The sequence below is a fragment of the Melopsittacus undulatus genome, chromosome 6 (genome assembly GCF_012275295.1).
Source record: "Melopsittacus undulatus isolate bMelUnd1 chromosome 6, bMelUnd1.mat.Z, whole genome shotgun sequence".
Taxonomy (NCBI): domain Eukaryota; kingdom Metazoa; phylum Chordata; class Aves; order Psittaciformes; family Psittaculidae; genus Melopsittacus; species Melopsittacus undulatus.
In genome coordinates this window covers 47738725-47760078 of record NC_047532.1, presented here as the reverse complement: position 1 = coordinate 47760078, position 21354 = coordinate 47738725, and the positions used below count along the sequence as shown (strand labels likewise).

The 21354-nt window shown below is 50.2% G+C and overlaps 1 protein-coding gene across 2 annotated transcripts; it reads left to right on the top strand.

Annotated features, from left to right (window-relative positions):
• Positions 1-1143: 1143 nt before the first annotated feature.
• BCL6 (BCL6 transcription repressor) lies at positions 1144-19802 on the top strand. 2 transcript variants are annotated; one of them, XM_031043007.2, is made up of 10 exons: positions 1144-1236; positions 9955-9993; positions 11031-11198; positions 12262-12483; positions 12621-13604; positions 14131-14312; positions 15391-15558; positions 16915-17045; positions 17448-17585; positions 18497-19802. In XM_031043007.2, exons 3-10 carry the CDS (start codon positions 11038-11040, stop codon positions 18638-18640), a joined length of 2130 nt encoding a protein of 709 aa, XP_030898867.2. In that variant the 5' UTR covers positions 1144-1236; positions 9955-9993; positions 11031-11037; the 3' UTR covers positions 18641-19802. The 2 variants fall into 2 exon arrangements, with proteins under 2 accessions (XP_030898867.2, XP_030898868.2); XM_031043008.2 differs by having other exon boundaries at positions 1184-1236; positions 11028-11198.
• The last annotated feature ends 1552 nt before the right edge of the window (positions 19803-21354 follow it).

The following is a 21354-nucleotide window of genomic DNA, read 5'->3' as shown; positions in this document are numbered from 1 at the left end:
GCCACCCCATGCCTCCTATCAAAGGCCTTTGCCCAGCGAACTGCCGACACAAAATCCCTTCCCGAAAAGCCAGCACGGTTTTGCATCCCCGGCACAGTCCGACATTTCCGCACAAGCAGAGTTATTTACAGACTTACAGGTTATTTTGCAACAATAACAACAACAGCTACAAAGACTTAACCCACCACTCCAAAGTCCTGGGAAGGAAAAGAGAAAACGCATAAAAAAAAAAGATTTAAAAAAAGCGTAATTTTTTGCTTGTTTGGAGAATCCTGGCAAGGAAATGGAAAAAGAAAATAAAACAAAAATTGAAAACAAAAAGGACCACGGGAAGGGGAGCATATGGGGGGGTCTTTATGGAAAAAGCTCCTTTTCCCCAGAGTAAATCCCACAGGAGGCCATGAGCTGAGCGTGGCCATTTGCAAAAATTAGCGAAAAGGCCGATGAAGGAAAAAAATAATTGTTAAAAACAAAACAAAAAGTAAAAATCCAGTGCAATGCAGCAGGGTCCTGGCTTTGCTCGCTGGCTTTGATTTTTGGTTTGTTGGGATTTTTTTTTAGGGGGCGAGGGTTGCTTTGTAAATGCGAAAGTGGCCCCCCTCCCCCGTCCCAAATTAAGCATAAAAATAAATAATAAAAAAATACATATAATAATTAAAAAGCGGGTCTTTTTTCCGCTCTCTTCCTTCCCTCTCTCTCGGCGGGATGTGAGAATGGGGGTGAAGGAAGGCTGGTGGGATGTGTGTTTGCACCGCCCGAGGTATGTACCCGGGACCCCCCGTTCCTCCTCTTCTGCCGCCGACAAGCTGAGCTCCTCCGCGACGCGCAGCACTGCTCCGCGGCCGCGCACGGCCACCCCACCGCGCCCCCACGTCACACACAAGCACCCGCCGCCACGTGACCCGCCGCCCAGGGCGCGACCACTGGGCACGGGGAGAAAGGGGGGGTGAAGGAGGGTGGGCGACACGGTGAGACCCCCGCCGCAGCCACCGCCCCCCGGGAGAGAGGACCCCCTCCGAGACGCTCCCGAGGGGAGCGTCTCGGAGGGGGTCCTCTCTCCCGGGGGGCGGCGGCGACGCCAATAGAGCGGCGAGGGGAGGTCCGCGGCCCTCCCCGTGCTGAGCGCAATGGTAGAGTCTGCAGCTCAAATTCCGAGAATTGGGCTCTGTTGATTCTTAGAACTGGGGTTCTTAGAAGTGGTGATGCAAGGAGTTTCTAGGAAAGCCCGGAGACCAGGTGATTGCTGCTTCTATTGCCGCGGCCGATTTTACCCTTTAATTCTCTCGCTCGCTTTTTTTTTTTTTTCTTTTTTTTTTTTTTCTTCTTCCTCCACTCCTCTCGCTCCATTTTTTTTCCCTCCTCTTTCCCTCCCTGCCCCGGTCCGACGCCTGGCGCGGAGCCGCCTCTATATATTTCTATCCTTTTTTCCCCCCTCCCTTTTTTTCTTTATTCCTCCCTCCCTTCTTCTTTCCTTACCCCTTCCCTTCCCGCTGCAGGTGCCCCTACAGCCCTTTAATTTTTTTATTTATTATCACTCTCCTAAATTTTAACGTGTGCTTTTCCTGCTTTATTTATTTAATTCACACACGCACGCACCCCTTCTTCGTTTGCCCACTGTCAGGCGAGGCAAGACAGGGGTGCTGCGTGTCTTAATGCTGGGAACACGTAAAACGGGAGGGGGTGGGGGGTGTCTCCCATCGCCGTCCTCTCCTGGGGATTATCGGTTATCGGGGGTTATTGGCGCTCCCGCACGCGTGACGGCCGGGCGGGGACAGGCAGGACGGCGGTGGCGGCCTTGCTCTGCACCTGCAGCCGCCCCACGGGCGCAGGACGGCGGCTACCGCCCGCCGAGACGGGGCGTTTTGCGTGACTCGGGGTCGCGTCCCAATGGCTGGATCTCTCGGCCGGGGTGTGTGATTTTCCTTTTGTTGCATCCCCCCCTTTTTGTTTTCCCTCTTTTTTCTGTTCTTTTTCTCTTTTCGGTGCGTGTTGTGTCGCTGTTGCCGTTTGACCGCCGCGGAGCGGGGCTGACGGCAGCGCTGAAGCTCGGCTGTACCGGCACGGCCGTTCGGCCCTTCCGCATAATCTCCCATACACGCACACATTTTATCATCATTATTAATACTGTGATTATTATTAGACAATTATTATCGTTATTCAGTCCCCGACCCAACTGCGAAACGGTTGGAGCGTTTTGCAACCTGTAGCGGGGCTGCGCCGTGATCTGTCAAGCCCCGGGCTAAGAGCGGGCGATGATGGAGAGGACTTGCGGCATTTCTCTGCCTGGGGAAGGGGGGGAGCCCGCGGGGAAGCTCGGCCATAGCCGGCTGCCGGCCCCGGAACACCGCGGAGCGGCGTCCCCGGGGTGCGGGTGGGAAGGAGGCGCGATAGCCTGGACGGTGTGTGCCGGAGTGGCCGCGACGGGCTTTTACGGGCTGGGAAATAAACGGCGGGGCAAAGCTCGGGAAGGGGGGAAAGTGTATGGAGTAACTCCGAATATTACGTGCAGGGTTCAAAATAATAATAACGTTAATATTATTAATAATAATAACACCCCCGCGGCGGGGAAGACGGGGTCCTCCGCCGGGAAGAAGGCTGCCAGCGGGGGCAATGGGGTGCCGTCGAGCAAAGGATGGGGTCCAGGGTACGCCGCGGGGGGAGGCCCGCGGTGCCCCCATCGCAGCTCTTCCCCTGTGTTTACTACCGCGGCGGACTTGGCGCGGCGACAGCCCTCGTAAATCTGCCGCCGGCAGCCGCGGTGCTGGCCCCCGGCCACACGCTATTCCTGGAGCGAGCGGCGCGACCGGGCGCGGAGAGCTGCGCAACCCCCGCGCACCTCGCCGTTGCTTTCCCCGGCCCTCGTCCGGCTCCCCCAAAGAACCCAAAAGCCGGTGGGGGAAGAGAGAAGGCTTTATTTTTGTTACCTGTGTGCTTGCGCGTGTGCGTATTTATGTTATTTTTTTTTCAACACATACACCCTCCCTCCCCCCCCCCCCCCCCTTATAAAAAGGGGGGGAGGCTAAAACAAAGCCGAAAAAGCCGAACTTTGTTATGAAAACTTTCGTGGTCGGGCGGCAGCGACCTCTCCCGGCCGCCCCCCCTCCCCCATCTTGCCCCCCTGCCCGGCCCCCCTCGCCTTTAGTTTGCAAAGTCACAGCATGAAGTGTTATGAAATCGCCTCTTGAGAAGAAGGGAAACAGAAAGCAAGGCGTTTGTTTAGAAAAATCGGTGGCGGCCTCTCAGATGTGCCTAAAAAGATGCCTTTGACCCCTTGATGCATTTCCAGGGAAGGGGCAACTCTGAGCTTAAAATCCTGAGTCAAAACCAACAACAACAACAAACCCGTCCCCGGTTAGTGTTTTCTCCACTGACTTCAGTAGGCGCAGGGTCAGTGCGAAGGGAGGCTGGAGCCAGACAGATGAGGCTCGGCAAGAAGCTCTGCTTTGGTCCAGCATCTCTGTCCAGGGCCAAATTCAAACATGTGCCGGTAAAAGTGTCAGCAGGGCCGAGTATGGGATCAGGCACTTGTTCGATCTGCGAACGCTTATTGATTCCTCTCCTGAGCTTTTAAATGCTTTAAAAATTATTATTTGCTGTATTGTGTCAGATGTTTTAAGGATAAGTGCTTTAAAAGCAAGTACGGACTTTTTCCTATAGTCCTCAGGGGGGTAGGGGGGAACCTTACAGTTCAAAAACCATTTTAAAAATATTGAAGAGGGGAAGCCTCTCTTTATAGATATGTGGAGAGGCAGAACCTGAGGTTCTGTTATTTTCTTGTAATGACAGGCTCACAGGCTTAAAAGCTTACATTATAGATGGCAATTTTTCCCCCATGAAACAAATCATCAAATATATTGAAAAATATTCAAAGGATGTCTAGCAGTTTTCCAGAGGAGTGGGTTATTGCATTGTTCCAGTGAGAAAAGACTTCATCTCGGAGTGTTCAATTTTGACTGGCAAAACAGATCAAAGATCTCTTGGGATGCATTTCAATTCCAATTTCTAATCCCTTTCAGTTCTGACTGTCTGAGTCAATATTAGGAGAGGAAGTGGAGGTTAACTGGTTAGTTATTATTGAGAAGGAAGAAGTCGGAATGAGAAGTGATTCTTTCAAATTCCACCCAAAAAAAAAGGGAAAAAAAAACCGTCAAAAGTTCTTATGATACTTTTCAGACATTTCTGTTTGCAGCACGGGGAGGACTTCAGCCTGCTGTCTGATGAGACAAAAATAAACCTAGCAGAAACATTAAGTTTCTCAAAACAAGGCTGGAAAAGCTCATAAAAGTAAAGTTGCTCAGACGCGTTTTAAGAGAAACAGAATTACATCGACAAAATTATATGTTTTCCAGGTTTGGTTGGGGTGTTTTATTTTCCAAGGGGAAAAATTGTTCTTGCAGCAAAGCTAACTGGTGCCATCTAGTGTCAGCTCTTTCCCTTCCTCCCGGCCAGGGAGCCGGCAGCTCTGCGGAGTGGGAACATGTTTATTAGCTGCTCGTTTAAAAAAAGAAAAATCAAAGCTTGCCAGCTAGGAGGAAAGTGGCAGAGGAAACTCTGGATGCCACTGAACTTACTTAAGGAGACTAATTGGAAACAACCGAGCACTTATTAAAGTCACTGACATTTCCATAAGGAGTTCTCTCCGGGTCTGGTCGTGAAATCACATGTGAAAATCTTTCCGAGTTGTGGTGTTAATCTGCCCTTGAATTTCTGCCTAATTTAGGATGCATTGTAAAGCAATGCTTTCTTATGCTTTTTGTTTTGTTTTTTCAGGGAGGGGGGAAGGTGGTGGGAGCTTTCAGCAGTCAGATACTAATTTGTAGGAATGGTGTTTGGTTGGTTTTGGTTGGTTGGATTGTTTGTCAGTTTGTGTGTTTTTTGGCTTTCAGGGTTTTTTTAATAGTAAACAGTAATGTTATCCTCAAAACTCCATTACAAATACAGGTGGTAAAACTTTGTGAGGCAGTCCTATATTGTACAGGCAGGGGTGGGTGCCCTCTCACTTTATGTGAATACCCCATGAAAAAGAAAACCTTGTTACAAAGTCTATAGGTGAGTAAAAGGAACCAGTAAGTGCATTTCTTAGTGTGCAGGTTACGTACCTTCATGTATTTATGGTGTTGAGGTTGAAGAATCATTTCACACCAGTTTTAGTCCATGTGCTGTAGTATTTGGGCTGTAAACTCCACATGAAGAGCTTTTACTGGTTCAGCTGGAGCCTGAAACGTTGCTTTCAGGTTTCTGAGAAGTTTGTAAAATCTAAATTTGGTTAAAAGTTGCCTTCATGCTCATAACCTCTTGTTCCATTTTATAGTAGCATGGGAGTCTATAAACAGGAGCTCTGTATGCCGAGTGCCTGTATTCTTTTCTAGATCTATTTTTAAACCATTCTTCTGTTTGGCAAAAAGTGACACTTGGTTTCCATGTTTACAGCAGGCATTGGCAAACCTCAGGAGTTCACAGTTTGCAGTTTGGTTAGATGAGTATCCAAAAGTCAGCATCTGACCAGAAAGCTCCTTCAGACTGCAAATTTAGACTGCAAATGAAGTCCTCCCCACATTTTTTTTTTAAATCCATGCTGGATCTTGTATGCTCCCATTGCTGCCGGATGCTGTCAGCCAAAAGACATACAGCCCTAAATCGGAGCAAGTATGTAGTGTTTGGGACTGCTTTAAAGCGCCAGTAATCTCTGTGGAGCCTCACATGTGAAACACAGGGCATTGAGAGAGTGCAAGCAGGGTTGGGTTTTTTTTTCCTGTACTGTTTTCTTCCCTCTCGTCCTCCTGGTCAGCATGCTGCCTTTTGGTGGTATACCAGGTATCCATGAGGAATGTGGGACCCCTGTTTATGGAGGGGGGAGCTTGGAGTGAGCCCAGTGCAGGACTGTGGGTCCTGAAGAACATGTCCTGAATGTGCACCCTCTGAAATGAGTCTCCGTATAGCTGTTTGGCTAAATTTAGGGCTGAGAGGGTATCTTTCGCCTTGCCAGGGGACCCCCAAAGCGCCCATATGTCTAGTCCCATCTAGACAGGATGCCAGATTGGTTTCTTACTGCCAAAATGATCTGTGCCACCATCAAACCCAGAAGAACAGACAGAGGGTTGGGTCTGTGCTGGCTGCTGATTTACTGCCCCGGTGCAGGGTAGAGATGATGGGGGCACCTCTTCTGAGCCCTGCTGGGCCACAGGCTCAGCTCAGTTTCTGGGGATGCCCAACTCTCCATCCGGCTATTGGGTCAGCACCTTGATGCAGAGCTCAGTGTTGGTGGGGCACGGTGTCCATCCCTTGTTCTCTGGAGTAGCTCCTTGACTTCAGCTGGGGAGCTGTTACTGTCTTTCCTTGAAAAATTAATGTGCCAAATTGCTTGAGGTTGTTCAAAATGCTGAAGAAGGCTTGACTCCTCGCTTCCCAAGGGCATGTGCTGCCTCTGCCTCACAGTCAGATCTTGGCTCCAGAGAGGGCAGGGGAGTTCTCAGTGGAAAACATTGGAGACAGCTTCAGTGTGCCTTCCCCCCTCCTCTGTGTTTTTTTCTGCAAAGACCAAAACAATGTGGAGACTTGAGCTAGGCCAGCTTTCAAGGGCAATCCTTTTAAAACCCTCTTTTGAAGTACAAACTATAAAGTTCCCTGCAGTGCTCGAGAAAGTATGTACTTTTCCTGGTTCCAAATGCTGATAATAAACCCGTCCAGATAACGTATTGCATTTCCTAGAAACATTTGTTTGCTGGCAGGAAATTGAATCAGATTGAGACCGCTCAATAGAGTGAGTGCAATCCACTCACGGAAGGGTACAATGGAAAATGCGACAGGGCTTGCACTAGTGATGCTGTTTTTGATCTGCGCTGACACCGTGCGCTAGGACTTCTCTCAGTCTCTTCTTGGGTTATTATTAACCCAGCCACGTTTTGGCCTAGACACCAACCAGAAGCTACTAAATTAATAAAGCTCTGCTGTGACAGCTAAAGGATGCTTAGTGCTCCCTGACTGCATGATATCGGGAAAGATAAGCTGGGTGCTTTCATGCCCCTGCCTGAAAGCATCCTCTTCACCGTGGCTTGTAGCACCCATGGCTGTGCCCAGGGCTTCCCACCCCATTTTCTTGGTTGTCCTAGGACCTGTTTAGGGTAAACCAGGCAGTGACCTGGCATTCAAAAGGGTTGTTCCCATGGGGCTGAGACTGGGGAGAAAAGGGGATGGGAGATAGGTTGGAGCTTCCCTAGGGTGGGCAATTTCAGAGCTCTGTGGGATGAGGCTGTGGGAAAAGGAGACTTCACACAGCTGCCCTCCAAGGTGATGTGAGGGAGTCAGCGCTGCAGGGTCTGGAGAGGTAGGAGGCAGGGGTGCAGGGAGGGGGAGTGATGCACACCCTCCTCCAGACTATGTATTTGGGGATGGGAGAGGGGAAGAGGCCACAGGTTATCCCCCATGCAAAGAGGGGTAGGGGAGCAGGGAGTCTCCCCTGTGCACAGGGTGAGAGGAGGATGACTGAAAAGGGATTCTCTATAAATGGGAGAGTGGCTGGATGGAAGGGTTTCCCTGTGCATGGCAGAAAGATGGATGAGGGAGTAAGTCCCTAGTTCTTCCCTCTGCCTTGGGATGGGGGGGCTCTGAGGGTCTCACCTTTGCCTGGGGTGGAGCTGAGAGGAGTTCCCCCTGCACAGGTGCACCGTCCCCATGCTCTTTGAGCTGGCTGCAGGGAGGGTAGAGCCAGCCCTGGGCTCCCTTCCAGGAATGGGTTTTCTCGGGGAGGTGCCGGCAGGGAAGGGCCGTTCCCTGAACCACTGGGGTAGAACCAATGCCTTCCTGGAAGGCAGCAGCAGTGACAGTCCCATGTGGCCAGCCCTGAAATGGGCCCAGACCTTTCTCTTTGGGCACAGCAAGCCCTGGTGTACAGCCCCAGGCACTGCCGAAGAGCCCGCACCTGCAAGGTACTGGTCAGGAAAATGGTAGGGGGGTGAGCTTGGGGTGGTGCTGGGGATCCAGCTGAGTTTTGGGAAGCCTCATAGACTTTGAAGGGGGGTGGATGGTTAAGACCATGATTGGCTGCAGTGGTCTTCTCTGCTCCCCATCACTGATCTCTGCTCCTTATTGCTGTAGCCTGCTCTGCTGGTCTCTGGTCAGAGCATCCTTCTGTGCTGCAGCCCAGAGCTGGTGCTGTGCAGAGGCCAGGAGGGGCAGGGTTAACCCAGTTCAGCATAGCAAGGGGAAGGAAGGTCCCTTTCCCTTTTGCATGCCCACATCCTGCAGCTGGAAGCTTCAGGCATCCCCTTCCCCGTGGGTGTTGCAGCAGCGCTGCCCTGGGGAGGGATAATTTGGGAGTGGAGCGGGGAGAGAGCTGTGCCGGGATCTAGGTCTGGGAGAAGAGCTGTGTTTCCCCGGGCAGCACTGCGGCCTCGCTGTGGGTAAGGGAATTTGGTGACAGCAGCAGCTTCTCACATGATGCTCCCAGGCACAGAGTTCATTGCAGTTTGTAACCTTGTTGATGTTCGCATGGGTCACCTCCCCGTGTCTCTGAGACTGGGGTGAGTCCCTGGGAGCACAGTGGGGTGCATCTGTCACTGCAGATGTGGTTGGGATGCCACCCAGCTGCCCCAAATGCGTACATCTGCGCTTGTGTGGATACATGGATGCATGCGGGATTCCTTGCAGAGCTCCGCGGGTCCCTTGGCTTGTGATTGATGGGAGCAAGTCGGCAGTGAGCATGCACAGAAAGATCAGAGTCTGCAGTGTTTGGGAAATGAGTCACTGTGTGTGTGTAAAGTTTTAAGCTAGCCAGGCTCAGAACAGCTCTGAAGACTTGCATTTGGTAGCTGGAATGGGGCTGTAAGGCACCCCTCTAGGTTTTGAATGTGATGAGATTTATCACCTCTTCATCCCACCCCGGTGTCTCCCGGGATGTGAGGGAAGCTTGGGCTCCACATGTGCACATCTCTTTGCAGAGCTGGATGAGTTCATTGCAAGTGCTGGCAGTCTTGTCGTGTCCATCTGGTTTTTTTTTGAGGGTCAGTCCTTAAAATAGTGGGGTGAAGGTCTTGGGGTTTGTTGGTTCACTTATATATTGTGCTTTTCCCTGCTGGGGCGGCTGCCTGAGGAACTTCTTCCTGCATTGATGCCAGGTCAATTGTCTTTGCTGGTTTTAAGTGAGTTTGGCAGTAATAGTGTGAGTTCTGAAAGGCATTTAACTCCTGAGTTTCCTTGCCATGCTGCCCCAGCCACACTGCCTATGAAGCCAGCAGCTGGAAACAAAGCTTGAGGTTTGGGAGAAAGCATTTCCAGCAGGGAAAGGAAGGCATTTGTTCTGGGTCCTCATCTGTCTCTGCCACTGGCTTCCTATGCAATCCTAGCCAAGTCACTTTGGTACTTGACGCCCATATCCTCCCCAGTCTGTTGGGCAGTCCTATGCCAGGGCATTTTTAACTAGTGGCTGGAGTGAGTGTGTATTCTGAGAAGGACAGCAGCTGTTTCTGAGGGCTGGATTCAGGCTCTTTCCAGGTTTCTGAGCAGAGTGGCAGCAGATGTTTGTGTGTAAGTCATACCTGTTAACAAGGTGCTGGGAATATGGCATTGGTCTTGGATGTGGCACCAGCTGGGAATTTGGTCTTGGCAGGGGAAGAGTTATCTCCGGAAGAAGTGGTGAGAAAATTCTCACTTGGCTTCCCTTCCCCACCTGCCTTTAAGTTCCTGAGTCATGGAAATGAAAATCTCCTTGGCATACGCCCATGGTTTGGGCTAGAGGGTGTGGAAGAAGCTATGATTGGATTCTCAAAGCCTGTGGTTGTGATAAGAATGTACTGTACCGGAAGAAACAAATGTTAACCTTACTGGAGAGTAGAAGGTTTGTTATCTCTAGCTTTTATCCAAGTGATACTTGAGTGAAACAGCAGGCTTGTGTCCTGCCATGGCCAATTCATAATTGCCGGCTAATGTGACGTTTGTTTTCTTGCGCTTTATTTGTAGGTTTGAAAGAAACTTTTGGACTGTGAATTGAGGCATTGGGTATGTAAATCTTAATTTTGTGCTTTCCCTTCCATCCGCCCCCCCCCCCCCCTTCCCTTCACCAGATTGAATGAAGGTTTCATTAGACCCAGCTGGAATTTGTTTCTGGGAGAGCAGCTGCTCTGTAGAAAATACTGTATGTTCATATGCTGCTGGGGAAGGAGGAGGAGTTGAAGTTGTGGAAGGGGGTTGATCACTGGGAAATTTGATGCTGAGGATGCACATTCCAGCCCAGACTTTAGGCACAGGGAGATGTGGGCTTCCCTGGGTGCTATCTGGGAGAACACTTCTGAGATGGGTCAACAGGCGTTGTGTTGAGGGAAGGCTTCATGTTCCTCGATTAACTCGAGCCTTGCTCACTGGGAGAGACTGGGCTGTGGTGTGGGTAGCAACTCAGCAGGTTAGATGAGTTCTTCTTTTCATTGTCACCACCAGTTCGTTGGGAAACTGTGGACAGGTCTTCTCCAGAGTGGCCACCACTTGGGAGCAAGAAAGTAGTTTGCTGATGAATGAGGGTTGGTGATCCACTGCAGGCTGAATTTTCCAGGTGTTGAAATCTTCATTTGGAACCTAATGGCTTGTTTTGATTCCCATGGCTAGATTTTCAGCTAGTCAGCAGGCGAGTGAGGGGGATGGCTTCTGAGGAAGATCTGAAGGCTAGGAAACTGTGCTGGGAGCTTCATGTAGATGAACGCAAGTGGTGGTGGGAGGAGTGGGCTGGGGTGGAGCTGCCATGGGTGAGGCAGGGAGAAAGAGGAGGTGGTTAGCTAATCTTCAGAAGGGTCTGGTCGCCTTTGCTTGCCAGTTTGCTGGGTGGGACTGAGACATGCCAGGTCTCGCTGTTGGTAGCAGCCTGGCAGGTGCTTGGAGGGGTGCAGGGCTGTTTGCCTTGGGACCAAGGATCTAGTGCTGTCCCTGCCAGCAGCAGTTGGCTGTCTGAGCACATCCTAGAGCAGCAGCTGTCTCTCTGCTGGGTTTAGGGTGCTTGCCTGGCTGCTTCTCCATTCCCATCTTCCTCCTGCTTCTCTTTCAAGTAGACTCAAGATGGCCTCGCCAGCAGACAGCTGCATTCAGTTCACCCGCCATGCAAGCGATGTCCTTCTCAATCTCAATCGCCTTAGAAGCCGGGATATCCTGACTGATGTTGTCATCATCGTGAATCGGGAGCAGTTCAGAGCCCATAAAACAGTCCTGATGGCCTGCAGGTGAGAGCAGGGTTCCCTCCCTGCCTCCCTTCCCCACTCCTTCTGCCTTTGGCCGTCAGCAGCACTGGGGAGGTTTGTGGGGTTTGCAGACAGGGAAATGGAGAGAGAGAAGCAGAAGTGAAAGGGGCCACCAAGAATTTTGTACCTGTAACAGGATTAGAGCTGCGACTCTTTGCCTCCAGCATAATGCCCACACCCTCTCTCCTCCTTGCACACCCACATCTGCCCACGTGCAGCCCACAGAGACAAACAGGAGCACAGCAGATGTGAGGCATATTCCTGAGGTAGGGCTCAAATGCTCTGTAAAGACAGGACAGGAGCGGGAAGGAAAGGGAAGGCTGGATGCTCGCTGGGGTGAGTGAGTTCTCTGTGGCCACAGTATCCCCTGCTGCTGCTATTTCTAGAGCTATTCTTCCCTGGCTGCTGGCTGCACCCACCTTTGTTGATTTCTTTTTCCAAGCCTGGTGGGGTCTGAAATCCTTTTCCAGCTCCTAGGATTGCTGGAATTGCTTACTAGTGAATGGTAAATAACATCCCACCATTACGCAGTTGGATTACGGCAGATGCCTTGCAGGGTCTCCTGCTGACAAGATATCAAACATTTGAGAAAGCAAAGGTCTGACTACGAAGACATCTGAAAAATGTTTTGCCAACATTTCCTTTTTTTTCTTTTTAGTTTTTTTTCTTTTCTGGTTAAAGAGTGAGCATGGGTGCCCCAAGAGGCTTGTGAAAGAAATGAGTCACAGTGGGAAAGGGGGTGTTGGTGAGAGCAGCAATGAAAAAATAAAGGGGGAATTTCTAAATGTAGGCAGTAGGGAGTTGTTGAGTGGGTGAGATCTAAAACCAGGCTGTTCCAGTTGGGAAAAGTGCAGTGCAGAAGACGCTTACTAAGCTGAGAAACCAAGCTTGATAATAAGGGGAAAGCGCAGGGAATTCTTTAATTGCTGTCTCTTCCTCCCTTCCCATTCATGAACCCCTCTGGGCTAAGGGATTTCAGACAAATTCCACTTTCTTCCTCTGAATTGTCATAACACTCATCTTCTCTCCTGTCTCCTCTCTGCAGTGGCCTTTTCTACAGCATCTTCACTGACCAGCTCAAGTGCAACTTGAACGTCATCAACCTGGACCCTGAAATTAACCCTGAGGGGTTTTGCATCCTCTTGGACTTCATGTATACATCCCGCCTGAACTTGAGGGAGAGCAACATCATGGCCGTGATGGCCACAGCACTGTACCTGCAGATGGAGCATGTGGTTGATACCTGCCGAAGGTTTGTCAAGTCTAGGTGAGCACCGTGAGTGTACTTTGGAGAGCCTGAGATGGTGTGTTTGGGTGGGAATGGGGAGAGCCGACAAAGTCTCTGCAAACTTATCCTTACGGGCTGAAAATGACTGTGTCTCCCTCCTTCTTGCCTGATTCCAGTGAAGCAGAAATGGTGTCTGCTGTGAAGACCCCAAGGGAAGAGTTTTTGGCTGGACGGATGCTGAGTCACCCAGAGGTGATGGCTTATCGGAGCAGAGAAGTCTCAGAGAATGTCATGCCTCTCCAGAATGGGTCCCTCTGCAACGGGAGGGCCTTTGCCCCTGGCTTGATCAATGGTTTGTCTGGATCCCCCATTTCCTACCATGGATACAGCCCACTTCCTCTAAATAGCTTGCTTGTGGATGATGAGTTGAGAGAGATGAGGATGCCCCTCTCTGAACTCTCGAGGGCAGGTGCCTTTCCCAAGGAGAGGATCCTACCATGCGACAGCTCCAGGACAATCCCCACCGAGTACATGAGAACCATTACTGACATCTCAGCCAACATGTGCCACGCTACCATCTATGCTCCGAAAGAAGGTGCTGCTGAAGAAGCCAGGAGCGACATGCACTACAGCATAGCCTCTGGCCCCAAACCAGTTGTCCCTTCAATCCGGAACAATCCCTATTTCTCTTGTGACAAAGTGGCCAAAGAGGAGGAGCGAACCTCTTCAGAGGATGAAATCAGCCAGCACTTTGAGCCTACCAACACCCCCCTGGACCGCAAGGGACTCATCAGCCCCCAGAGCCCCCAGAAGTCAGACTGTCAGCCCAACTCGCCAACTGAGTCCAGCAGCAGCAAGAATGCCCGTATCAGTCAGAACTCCAACTCCCTCTTCACAAAGAGCCCCACAGACCCCAAAGCCTGCAACTGGAAGAAGTACAAGTTCATCGTCCTCAACTCTCTCAATCAAAACACCAAACAAGACAATGCTGACCAGAACGAGATGGGAACCCTTTCTCCTCGCACCTATGTGCCCATGTCCACTTGCCAGCAGTCCATGGAACCAGAGCATCTCAATGTTCAATCCCCAACAAAGATAAGCATGAGCGGAGAAGACTCTACTATCCCACAAGCAAGCAGACTCAACAATATTGTTAACAGGTGAGAAGGTTCTCCCTCCCCAATACCCTCCCTGGAGACACAGGACTCACTGTGTTGTTGGTGAGGGCTTGGAAATGTGCAAAATATCTGTAACATTGGGCTGGGCAGTCCAGCCATGAGCAGGTGGAAACCTCTGCCTTTGGTGGAGCACTGCCAGTGACATCAGCTGGGTCCCAGTGGTCCCCACTGTAGTGGTGCCAGCCTGGACTAGCGATGGAACTAGGAATGCTGGGTCCAGAATCCCTTGAGCTTTTGGTTGCTGTAAGCATTGGAATGGCCAAATTACCAAGGAACAGTACACTATCCTCTGAATCTGGATGTTCCTAGAGAGCTTTGAGGCCATTTGGTGATGGGATTGAGGCTCAGGGGCCTGTTGTTGATCAGGGCTATGCTGTGCATCTTGCCACAAAAGTGTTCCCATAAAACATGTCTGTCCATTGTGCCTGGAAGAGTGCAAACAAGGGCTTAGTAGTTGAAGCACAGCAAGAGCCTTCTCACAGCTCTCTGTGTTGCTGTCTTTCCACAGGTCCCGGGATGGGTCCCCTCGGAGCAGTGAAGGGCAGTCCCCGCTGTACATGCATTCATCAAAGTGCAGCTCCTGTGGTTGTCAGTCCCCACAACATGCTGAGATGTGCCTTCATACCCCTGGCTCAAACTTCGGAGAGGAGATGGGGGAAACCCAATCTGAATATTCTGATTCCAGCTGCGGTGAGTCTTGCATCCCTGATCACCTTTTCAACCAGCAGGCAAGGGGGCTGTGCAGTCTGGGGACCCATCCATGCAATGCCCTGTGTCCAAACAGGCAGTCAGACCTGTCCCTGTTGCTGGTGGATCCCAAGGTGCTTTACAGGCTAACAAGCTGTGTGCACGCATGTGAGGTACACGCGTACATCGCAATTGCTTCCTTCCTCCCGTTTCCAAGCACCATCTAGATATCTTGTGTGGGGAGTTAGTCACCTGCTGCAAACTTGTCAGCTAAGGACAGGAAACAAAGTGCACCCCACCCCCAAACCACAGGAGAACAAGCTTGGCAGATGTAATGACCCTAATGGGGATTAGGCAAGATGGTGTGTCTCATACTGCCATCATGATGTCTTAATTATCAGGCAGTCCAATGCGCACATCTGGAGAAATGCAGATAATGAGGCTTGCAATCCTGTTGCAAAACTCCATAAGCCCAGAAACAAGTATCTGTGCACCTATCTGCCTGTAGCTCAGGGAGGGGGAGTGCAGCATTGTCACCTGTGGTGTGGGCAGAGATCCACAGAGGGAATCCGACTGTGATGGTCAAAGCTATATAGAGCACTTAAGAGACAGACACCTTCCTGCTGGGGTGACCTGCCTTGTGCTTCAGATGATAATGGTCTTCCTGTGCCCAAGGAAGACATCTGTACATTTAAAGGTTTAAGACATCTAAAAGTGCTGGGGTTGCTCCAGAGCTCAGCATCCATCCCTCAGAGGATGCTTGATAACTTAAGTGCCTTTGTGGACCCCTCTGGAAAATATTCAGATCAGATGCTGGTTTCTTGGAAGCAACTTGTGTCACAGTGAAGGAGAGAGAGCTCATGATGACTTTGCTTTCTCAAACCACGCATTATGTTGCTGTGCGCACAAAAAAGTCAGGAGGTAATGGCATGGTTCAAATGCTGCTGACCACAAATGCCTACCCTCGACTTCTTGTTCCACACTCGCTATCCCTCTCCACAATCCCAAACCTATCCCGTGGCACATCAAGGTGCTGCCCATGCATTTGCCCATCTCATTGCTCTCCTTTCTGTTCTTCCAGAGAATGGAGCCTTCTTCTGCAATGAGTGTGACTGCCGGTTCTCTGAGGAGGCCTCTCTCAAGAGACATTCTCTGCAAGTCCACAGTGACAAGCCCTACAAGTGTGACCGCTGCCAGGCCTCCTTCCGCTACAAGGGGAACCTTGCCAGCCACAAAACCGTTCACACAGGTATGGTGCTGGCCATGGGGAAGACCTACTGGGGAGGCTGTAAGTTTCTGGGCATGTGGGTATCTATGGCTGGGTTTGTCCCAGTTGCATCATCCTCTGCTCTGTGTCACAAGCTGTCCATGATGGGAAGAGCAAGGTGCTTTTCTTGGCATTGCTAGGGATCCCTGGGGCAGAGCACCAAACTTGGGAATAGGGGAGATGCTGCCTCTCCTCACAGCAGGAGGATGGAGAGCTCGAGCTCCTTTGCTGTAAAGCACTGGGCACCACCATTTCTAAAGGCATCTTGTAAAATGCATGGCTGGGATGCATTGGCCTCCAGGTTACTTTGTGATAGACTTAAAAAGAACATTTAGGGAGCAGTCTGGAGATTTTTTTCCCCTGCATCCTAGAAATCCAGATCATACTTAGCCTGGCAGAAACTCTGCTGGTGGGAAAATCTGTGAGTGGATAGACTCTGAATCAACACATTGAAAGCTGAGAAAGGAAGGGGATATTAAGGGTTTAGTCATTTGCTGACAAACCTAGGGATTCTTTTTTCCATGCCCTTATTAATGCTTAGCACGTCAACAGCCAGCTAACTAGCTGGGAAAGGGAAGTCTGGGCTGACGACTCAGTGCTGCTGCACTGAATTAGACACAGATCCCTGCAGTCTCAGAGTTCCAGGAGGGCTGTGCAGACAAATGAGATGACACAGGTGCCAGGGCAGAGTTTGAGGGTGCATGGGATCAAAGCCTGGAAACAAAAGAAAAAAGCAGGAGGGGACAGACAATGGCTGATTCCCACTCACCATCAAGCCCACCTTCAACCATCCTAAAGATGGGTCCAGCAGCAGTGACCATAGCCAAAATAATGACTTGGAAACCAGGCTGGTGGGCAGGCCTTGGCTTTCTGCTCTATCAGCTGCTTTTGTTCCTCTAAAGAGGTGATGAATTGCAGAAGCAGGATGGGCTGGGGACCACAAGGAGCCCAAAGGGAGCCAGGCGGCCCTGTGTGGGTTAATGATGGCTGTGGGGATGTGCCAGATACTGTTGCAGGGCCAGGAGGAGCAATGCTGTTAATCCTTGCTGGGAGAATTACTTGACTTTCTCCCTTGCCCTGAAGGCTGCAGTTCCCAGCCTGAAAAAGAAGAGATAATTTGGTTGTGCCTGGGTACCTCCTGAGCTCACCCTACTCTGGGGACACCCTGAGGTGATGTTTCTTATCCACAGCCATCTCCAAAAGGACAGGAGTTGGGGCTAGTGCTTCATGCCGTTAGGGTATGGCACCTGAAGGGAATTAGCTTTGGGGAGCACTGTAGCTCATGGGGGCTGAGCGTGCCCCTACTTAATCCCTCACCCATTGTTTTGGGTTCTGCAGGAGAAAAGCCGTACCGCTGCAACATCTGTGGGGCACAGTTCAACCGGCCGGCCAACCTGAAAACCCACACACGCATCCACTCCGGAGAGAAACCCTACAAGTGCGAGACCTGCGGGGCCAGATTTGTCCAGGTGTGTATGGCCTCTGGGACCTGCAGTGCCTGAGGAGGTGGGATATGGACAGATCTCCTGCCCAAGACTGGTGATAACTTCATGGCAGGGAGGAGGCTGATGAGGCTGCCTTGGACAGCTCTTCCCATGGTCTTGTAATATAAAAAGGGACCTTATGGTCTACATGGGCCAGTTTGGCTTTGTAGGAAGGAGCTTGGTTGCTGTTTTTAGCTCTTTTCCTCCATTTGCTATTCATTATTAGAGATACCAGGCATCAGATATGTGTTGTTTTGACTCCCTGTTAGAACCCAATAGACCAAAAAAATATGGGTGGGCAGATCCCTGTTCCTGGTGGGATGCCCTTGCTCTGGATGGGATGCCCTAATCCCTGGGGCTGTCCTCACTTGGAACTGCTCTCTCTAGGTGGCCCACCTCCGTGCTCACGTCCTCATTCACACCGGGGAGAAGCCGTATCCCTGCGAGATCTGTGGCACACGCTTCCGGCACCTGCAGACCCTCAAAAGTCACCTTCGAATCCACACAGGAGAGAAACCGTATCATGTGAGTAACTCAGTTTTGTCTGTGGGGGGTTCTCAACCATGGCTGGGGAGCGATGCTACCAAACCTGAGGGTGCTGGGAAGACAGCAGGGCATTCATATAGGGTGGCTACAGCACCCAGTGCCCTTCACCAGCCACATGAAGCCCCATGTAAAGGTCACATCCCTGCTCCTTGTGCCCATCCCCCTGCAATGCATTAACTGATGCTGACGTGGTATTTTGTCATGAACGGCTGTGTTGGAAACACTAATGTGCGGCCCAGGATTCGTTCATCTTGGCTGCTTTTCTTCTACCACATCTGGAAGAAGGTCACACTTCTCCAAATAGCTGTGGCTTAAATCACAGCTGCCTGCTGTGCACAGAGATGGGGGAAAGGAGCACAAAGATGGGGGAAAGGAGCACAAAGCCTGGCTTGGGGTCCCCAGGTGAGCAACTTGCCCTGCCCTTGCTTGCAGCCTGGGGGCTCCGTGCTCTTTGCTGAAGCTTTTGTGGCTTTCCCCATCTGCTAGAGAGGAAATTGGAGCAGGGGTTATCATCCACACATCCCTCTGGAGCCATCCAGCTTGTCACAGGTCAAAAGCGGCTCCTGAAATAGTCCCATAGCTGATTTCAGCATCTAGATAAGGAGCTTGGAGCTACATTCATCAGAGCTGGGGTCCTCCCCTGAGGACCTGAGCCTCTGAGCATCCCATAAACCAAAACGTATGCTGCTGAAAGCCTGGGATGGAGAGTCCCCAGGTATTGCTTCTCCCACCATACTCCCACTTTTCCCTCATCCATCAGTATAATGGGCTCAGCATCCCAAAGTGGCTGCTGGAGGACAGGCGTTTGCACAGGATGGGTGCCTGCCCTAAAAGGATGTGTTCCCTACCATCACATTTCACACCCTCTGCCTTTCCCTCTCACCCTGCAGTGTGAGAAGTGCAACCTGCATTTCCGCCACAAAAGCCAGCTGCGGCTTCACCTGCGGCAGAAGCATGGGGCCATCACCAACACCAAGGTGCAGTATCGCATCTCAGCGAACGAGGTGCCTCCAGAGCTCCCCAAGGCCTGCTAAAGCAGAGGATTTCCCAGGAAGAGGTTGTCTTGCCATGGGGAGAAGCTGTCCAAAGGATACTTGCAACACTTTAAAAGAAAAAGGAGTAAAATTAAAACAAAAAAAAAAACAAAAAAGAAGAAAAAAAATCATCACATGATGGAGTGCCTCTAAACCCATAGTACAGATAGGTGGAAAAACATTAGAAACCTAACAGAAATTGCAAATACACGGGTTTTATTTTTCCCAGTTATGTGAAGTGGAAAGAAAATTAAAATTATTCAGATCTTACTGTATATAAAACATAAAATTAAAATAGTCATTTTAAATGTCTGTGCAGTGGAGTGTTGATAAACTCTGGAGTCTAACCTTCACAGCCTTTGCCGTTTGAAGATGAGGAATGTAATGTTGATTTATGGGAACAGATTTTTTCTTTTGTATGCAAAATGTGTGTTCTTTTAAAGAGAAAGTATGCTATTAAAGAGAGGGCTTTAACTTTTTTAACCAAAGGTGAAGGAATCTATGGCAGAGTTGTAAATATATATAGATATAAATATATAAATATATATATAAAATAAATATATATAGACCTTTAAAAAAAGCTATATTAAAAATATATAATGCATTAAAGGCTCAGTTGGACTCTGCAGGCAGAAGCCACTCTGAGAATCTTTATTATGATAGAGCACTTAAGGAGATATTTTAAAGTATTGCATCTGTACAAGTAAGAAAATATTTTGTCTAAATGCATCAGTGTATTTGTATTTTTTTGCAAGTGAAGGTTTACAATTTACAAAAAAGTGTGTATTAAACCAACAAAGCTGCAGAAGGAATTTAAAATAATAATAAAGTGTAATTTTTTTTGTTCTAGTTCTCAGTCTGTATATATGTAAAATGTGGTTTCGCACGGTGCCTTTCTTTTCGATGGAAGTTTTCAATGTATGGACTATATTGAGCTCCGTTTCTTCAAGGTACAGCCTGATGTTGCAAAAGGAGTTTTGATGGAACTCTCTATCGGGGAATGTTTTATTTTTTTGGTTTTGTTTTATTTTTTCATCTTATTTTACATGCTTGTGTTATAAACAATCTCGGGAGACAGGGTTTGGGCTGTGTCTAAACTGCATTAATGCGTTCTGTAAAATATAGCTGTACAAATAAAAATAAAATGAAGAAAAGTGAAGTATGATGGAGTGAGGGGTCTGTTCTTGCCTGTCCATGTCCCCAAGCACCTTGAAGGAAAGTCAGTGGCCTGGGAAGGGGCTCAGCATCCCAAGCCCCTGCACAAGCTTCTAGGCTTGGTGCTGCTCTGGCCCTGCACTGAAGGTCAAGGGAAGATGGTCTCTGGCATAAAGGCAGAGCAAGACTTGAGCTCACTGCTCTGAGTGCTGGGGGTCTGCCCCACCATGCCACCTCCTTGACGCTTTCCGCATTTGCACCAAGTAGCTAGCAGAAAGGAATAGGGCAGATGCTGGGAAGAGGCCTTTTCCTGACCAGCCCATGGCTGGTTCCAGATGGCTGTGCAGTTATTTATATTTCCTGGAAACAGACGCAATTGCCAGAATTGCTCAGGGAAGAACGCTGCCTGCTGCTCTTCTTGCTTTCCAGGGCCGGGGCCAGTGGGGGCCTGTGGTTCAGCTGCCTTGTTCAATTGCTCAGTGGAGCAGGGTCTGTAATCCCCTCCAGGAGCTCGCTGGCTGATAGCATCTCTGGGCTTCCAGCCATTGCATACTGGCTGCAGGCCAGAACTGAGAAAACCCAGCAGCTTGAGGGAGTCCCCTTGCTCTCCCCAAGCAGGGAGCAGAGATGCTTTAGTCCATTTGGGTGGCTGTGCAGAGCTGGGGGTGAAGCCATGGGGTGACCCAGCCCTGTGCTCTTGGAATGCAGCCACTCCTTACTGGTGAGGGCTCACTAGCTGAGGAAAAACAAGGAAAGAGCCTCATACAACCAGCTTCTCTGAATTACCCAGGCAGGACCAGCTGCAGCCAGTTCTAGTGTGGAGCCTGGCCATTCTTCAGGATGGTCTGGGGTGGGGTCTGACCCACAAAGGGCTTGTTTCATTTTATTTTAGTTAATTCATGACTAATTTTGGTGCAGGGCTAGGGGCGTGATTCACAGTGGGGGGACTTGGAAACACCAGCTTGAAGGGGAGGGCCTGACGGTTTCCAGGGTCAGGAGCTGGAGGTGAAGAGCTGGATGGGGCTTTCCAATACACCATAGAACAGAGGTGGACATGACGCAAACAAAGCAGTCCCACTTAGGAGGAAAATGCCAAGAAAGGGGAGGGGGCAGGAACCACTTTGCAGGACCCCCAGCTCCTCTGGCTTGCCTCCCAGCAGACCAGATCTGCTGGAACATAAGAATCATGAAAAACTGACTGAGCTGGATTCAGCCTCTGCCTGTCCTGCTGTTTGATTTGGCCAGGCAGCCTGCAGCAAGTGCCTGCAGGTTGCAGGGCAGGCTTTTCATTGGCCAAGGACTCTCGTGTGCATCCTCCTGGACAGAAGCCTATTCCTCACCACTCAGGTTGGGTATATTTGCTGCCTGCTTGGCAGGGCTGAACCCAGCACAAGCCCTCACTAGCTTCCTTGCGCTAGGCACAGAGTGGGGAGGAAACAACAAGTGGGGCATCACCTGAGCATTGAGAGTAGCAAAAACCTGCTTTCCCACCTTGCTTCTTCTCAACATCTCTTCCTGGTAGGTTTTTAACATTTAGTAAATTTCGTTGTCCTTGCAGT

What these genes read in the sequence shown, in the direction of transcription:
- BCL6 (XM_031043007.2), top strand. Translation starts at nt 11,038, where the DNA reads ATGGCCTCGCCAGCAGACAGCTGCATTCAGTTCACCCGCCATGCAAGC. An exon ending in ACAGTCCTGATGGCCTGCAG is followed by an intron (nt 11,199 to 12,261) that starts GTGAGAGCAGGG and finishes TCCTCTCTGCAG; the next exon opens with TGGCCTTTTCTACAGCATCT. An exon ending in CAGGAGAGAAACCGTATCAT is followed by an intron (nt 17,586 to 18,496) that starts GTGAGTAACTCA and finishes CTCACCCTGCAG; the next exon opens with TGTGAGAAGTGCAACCTGCA.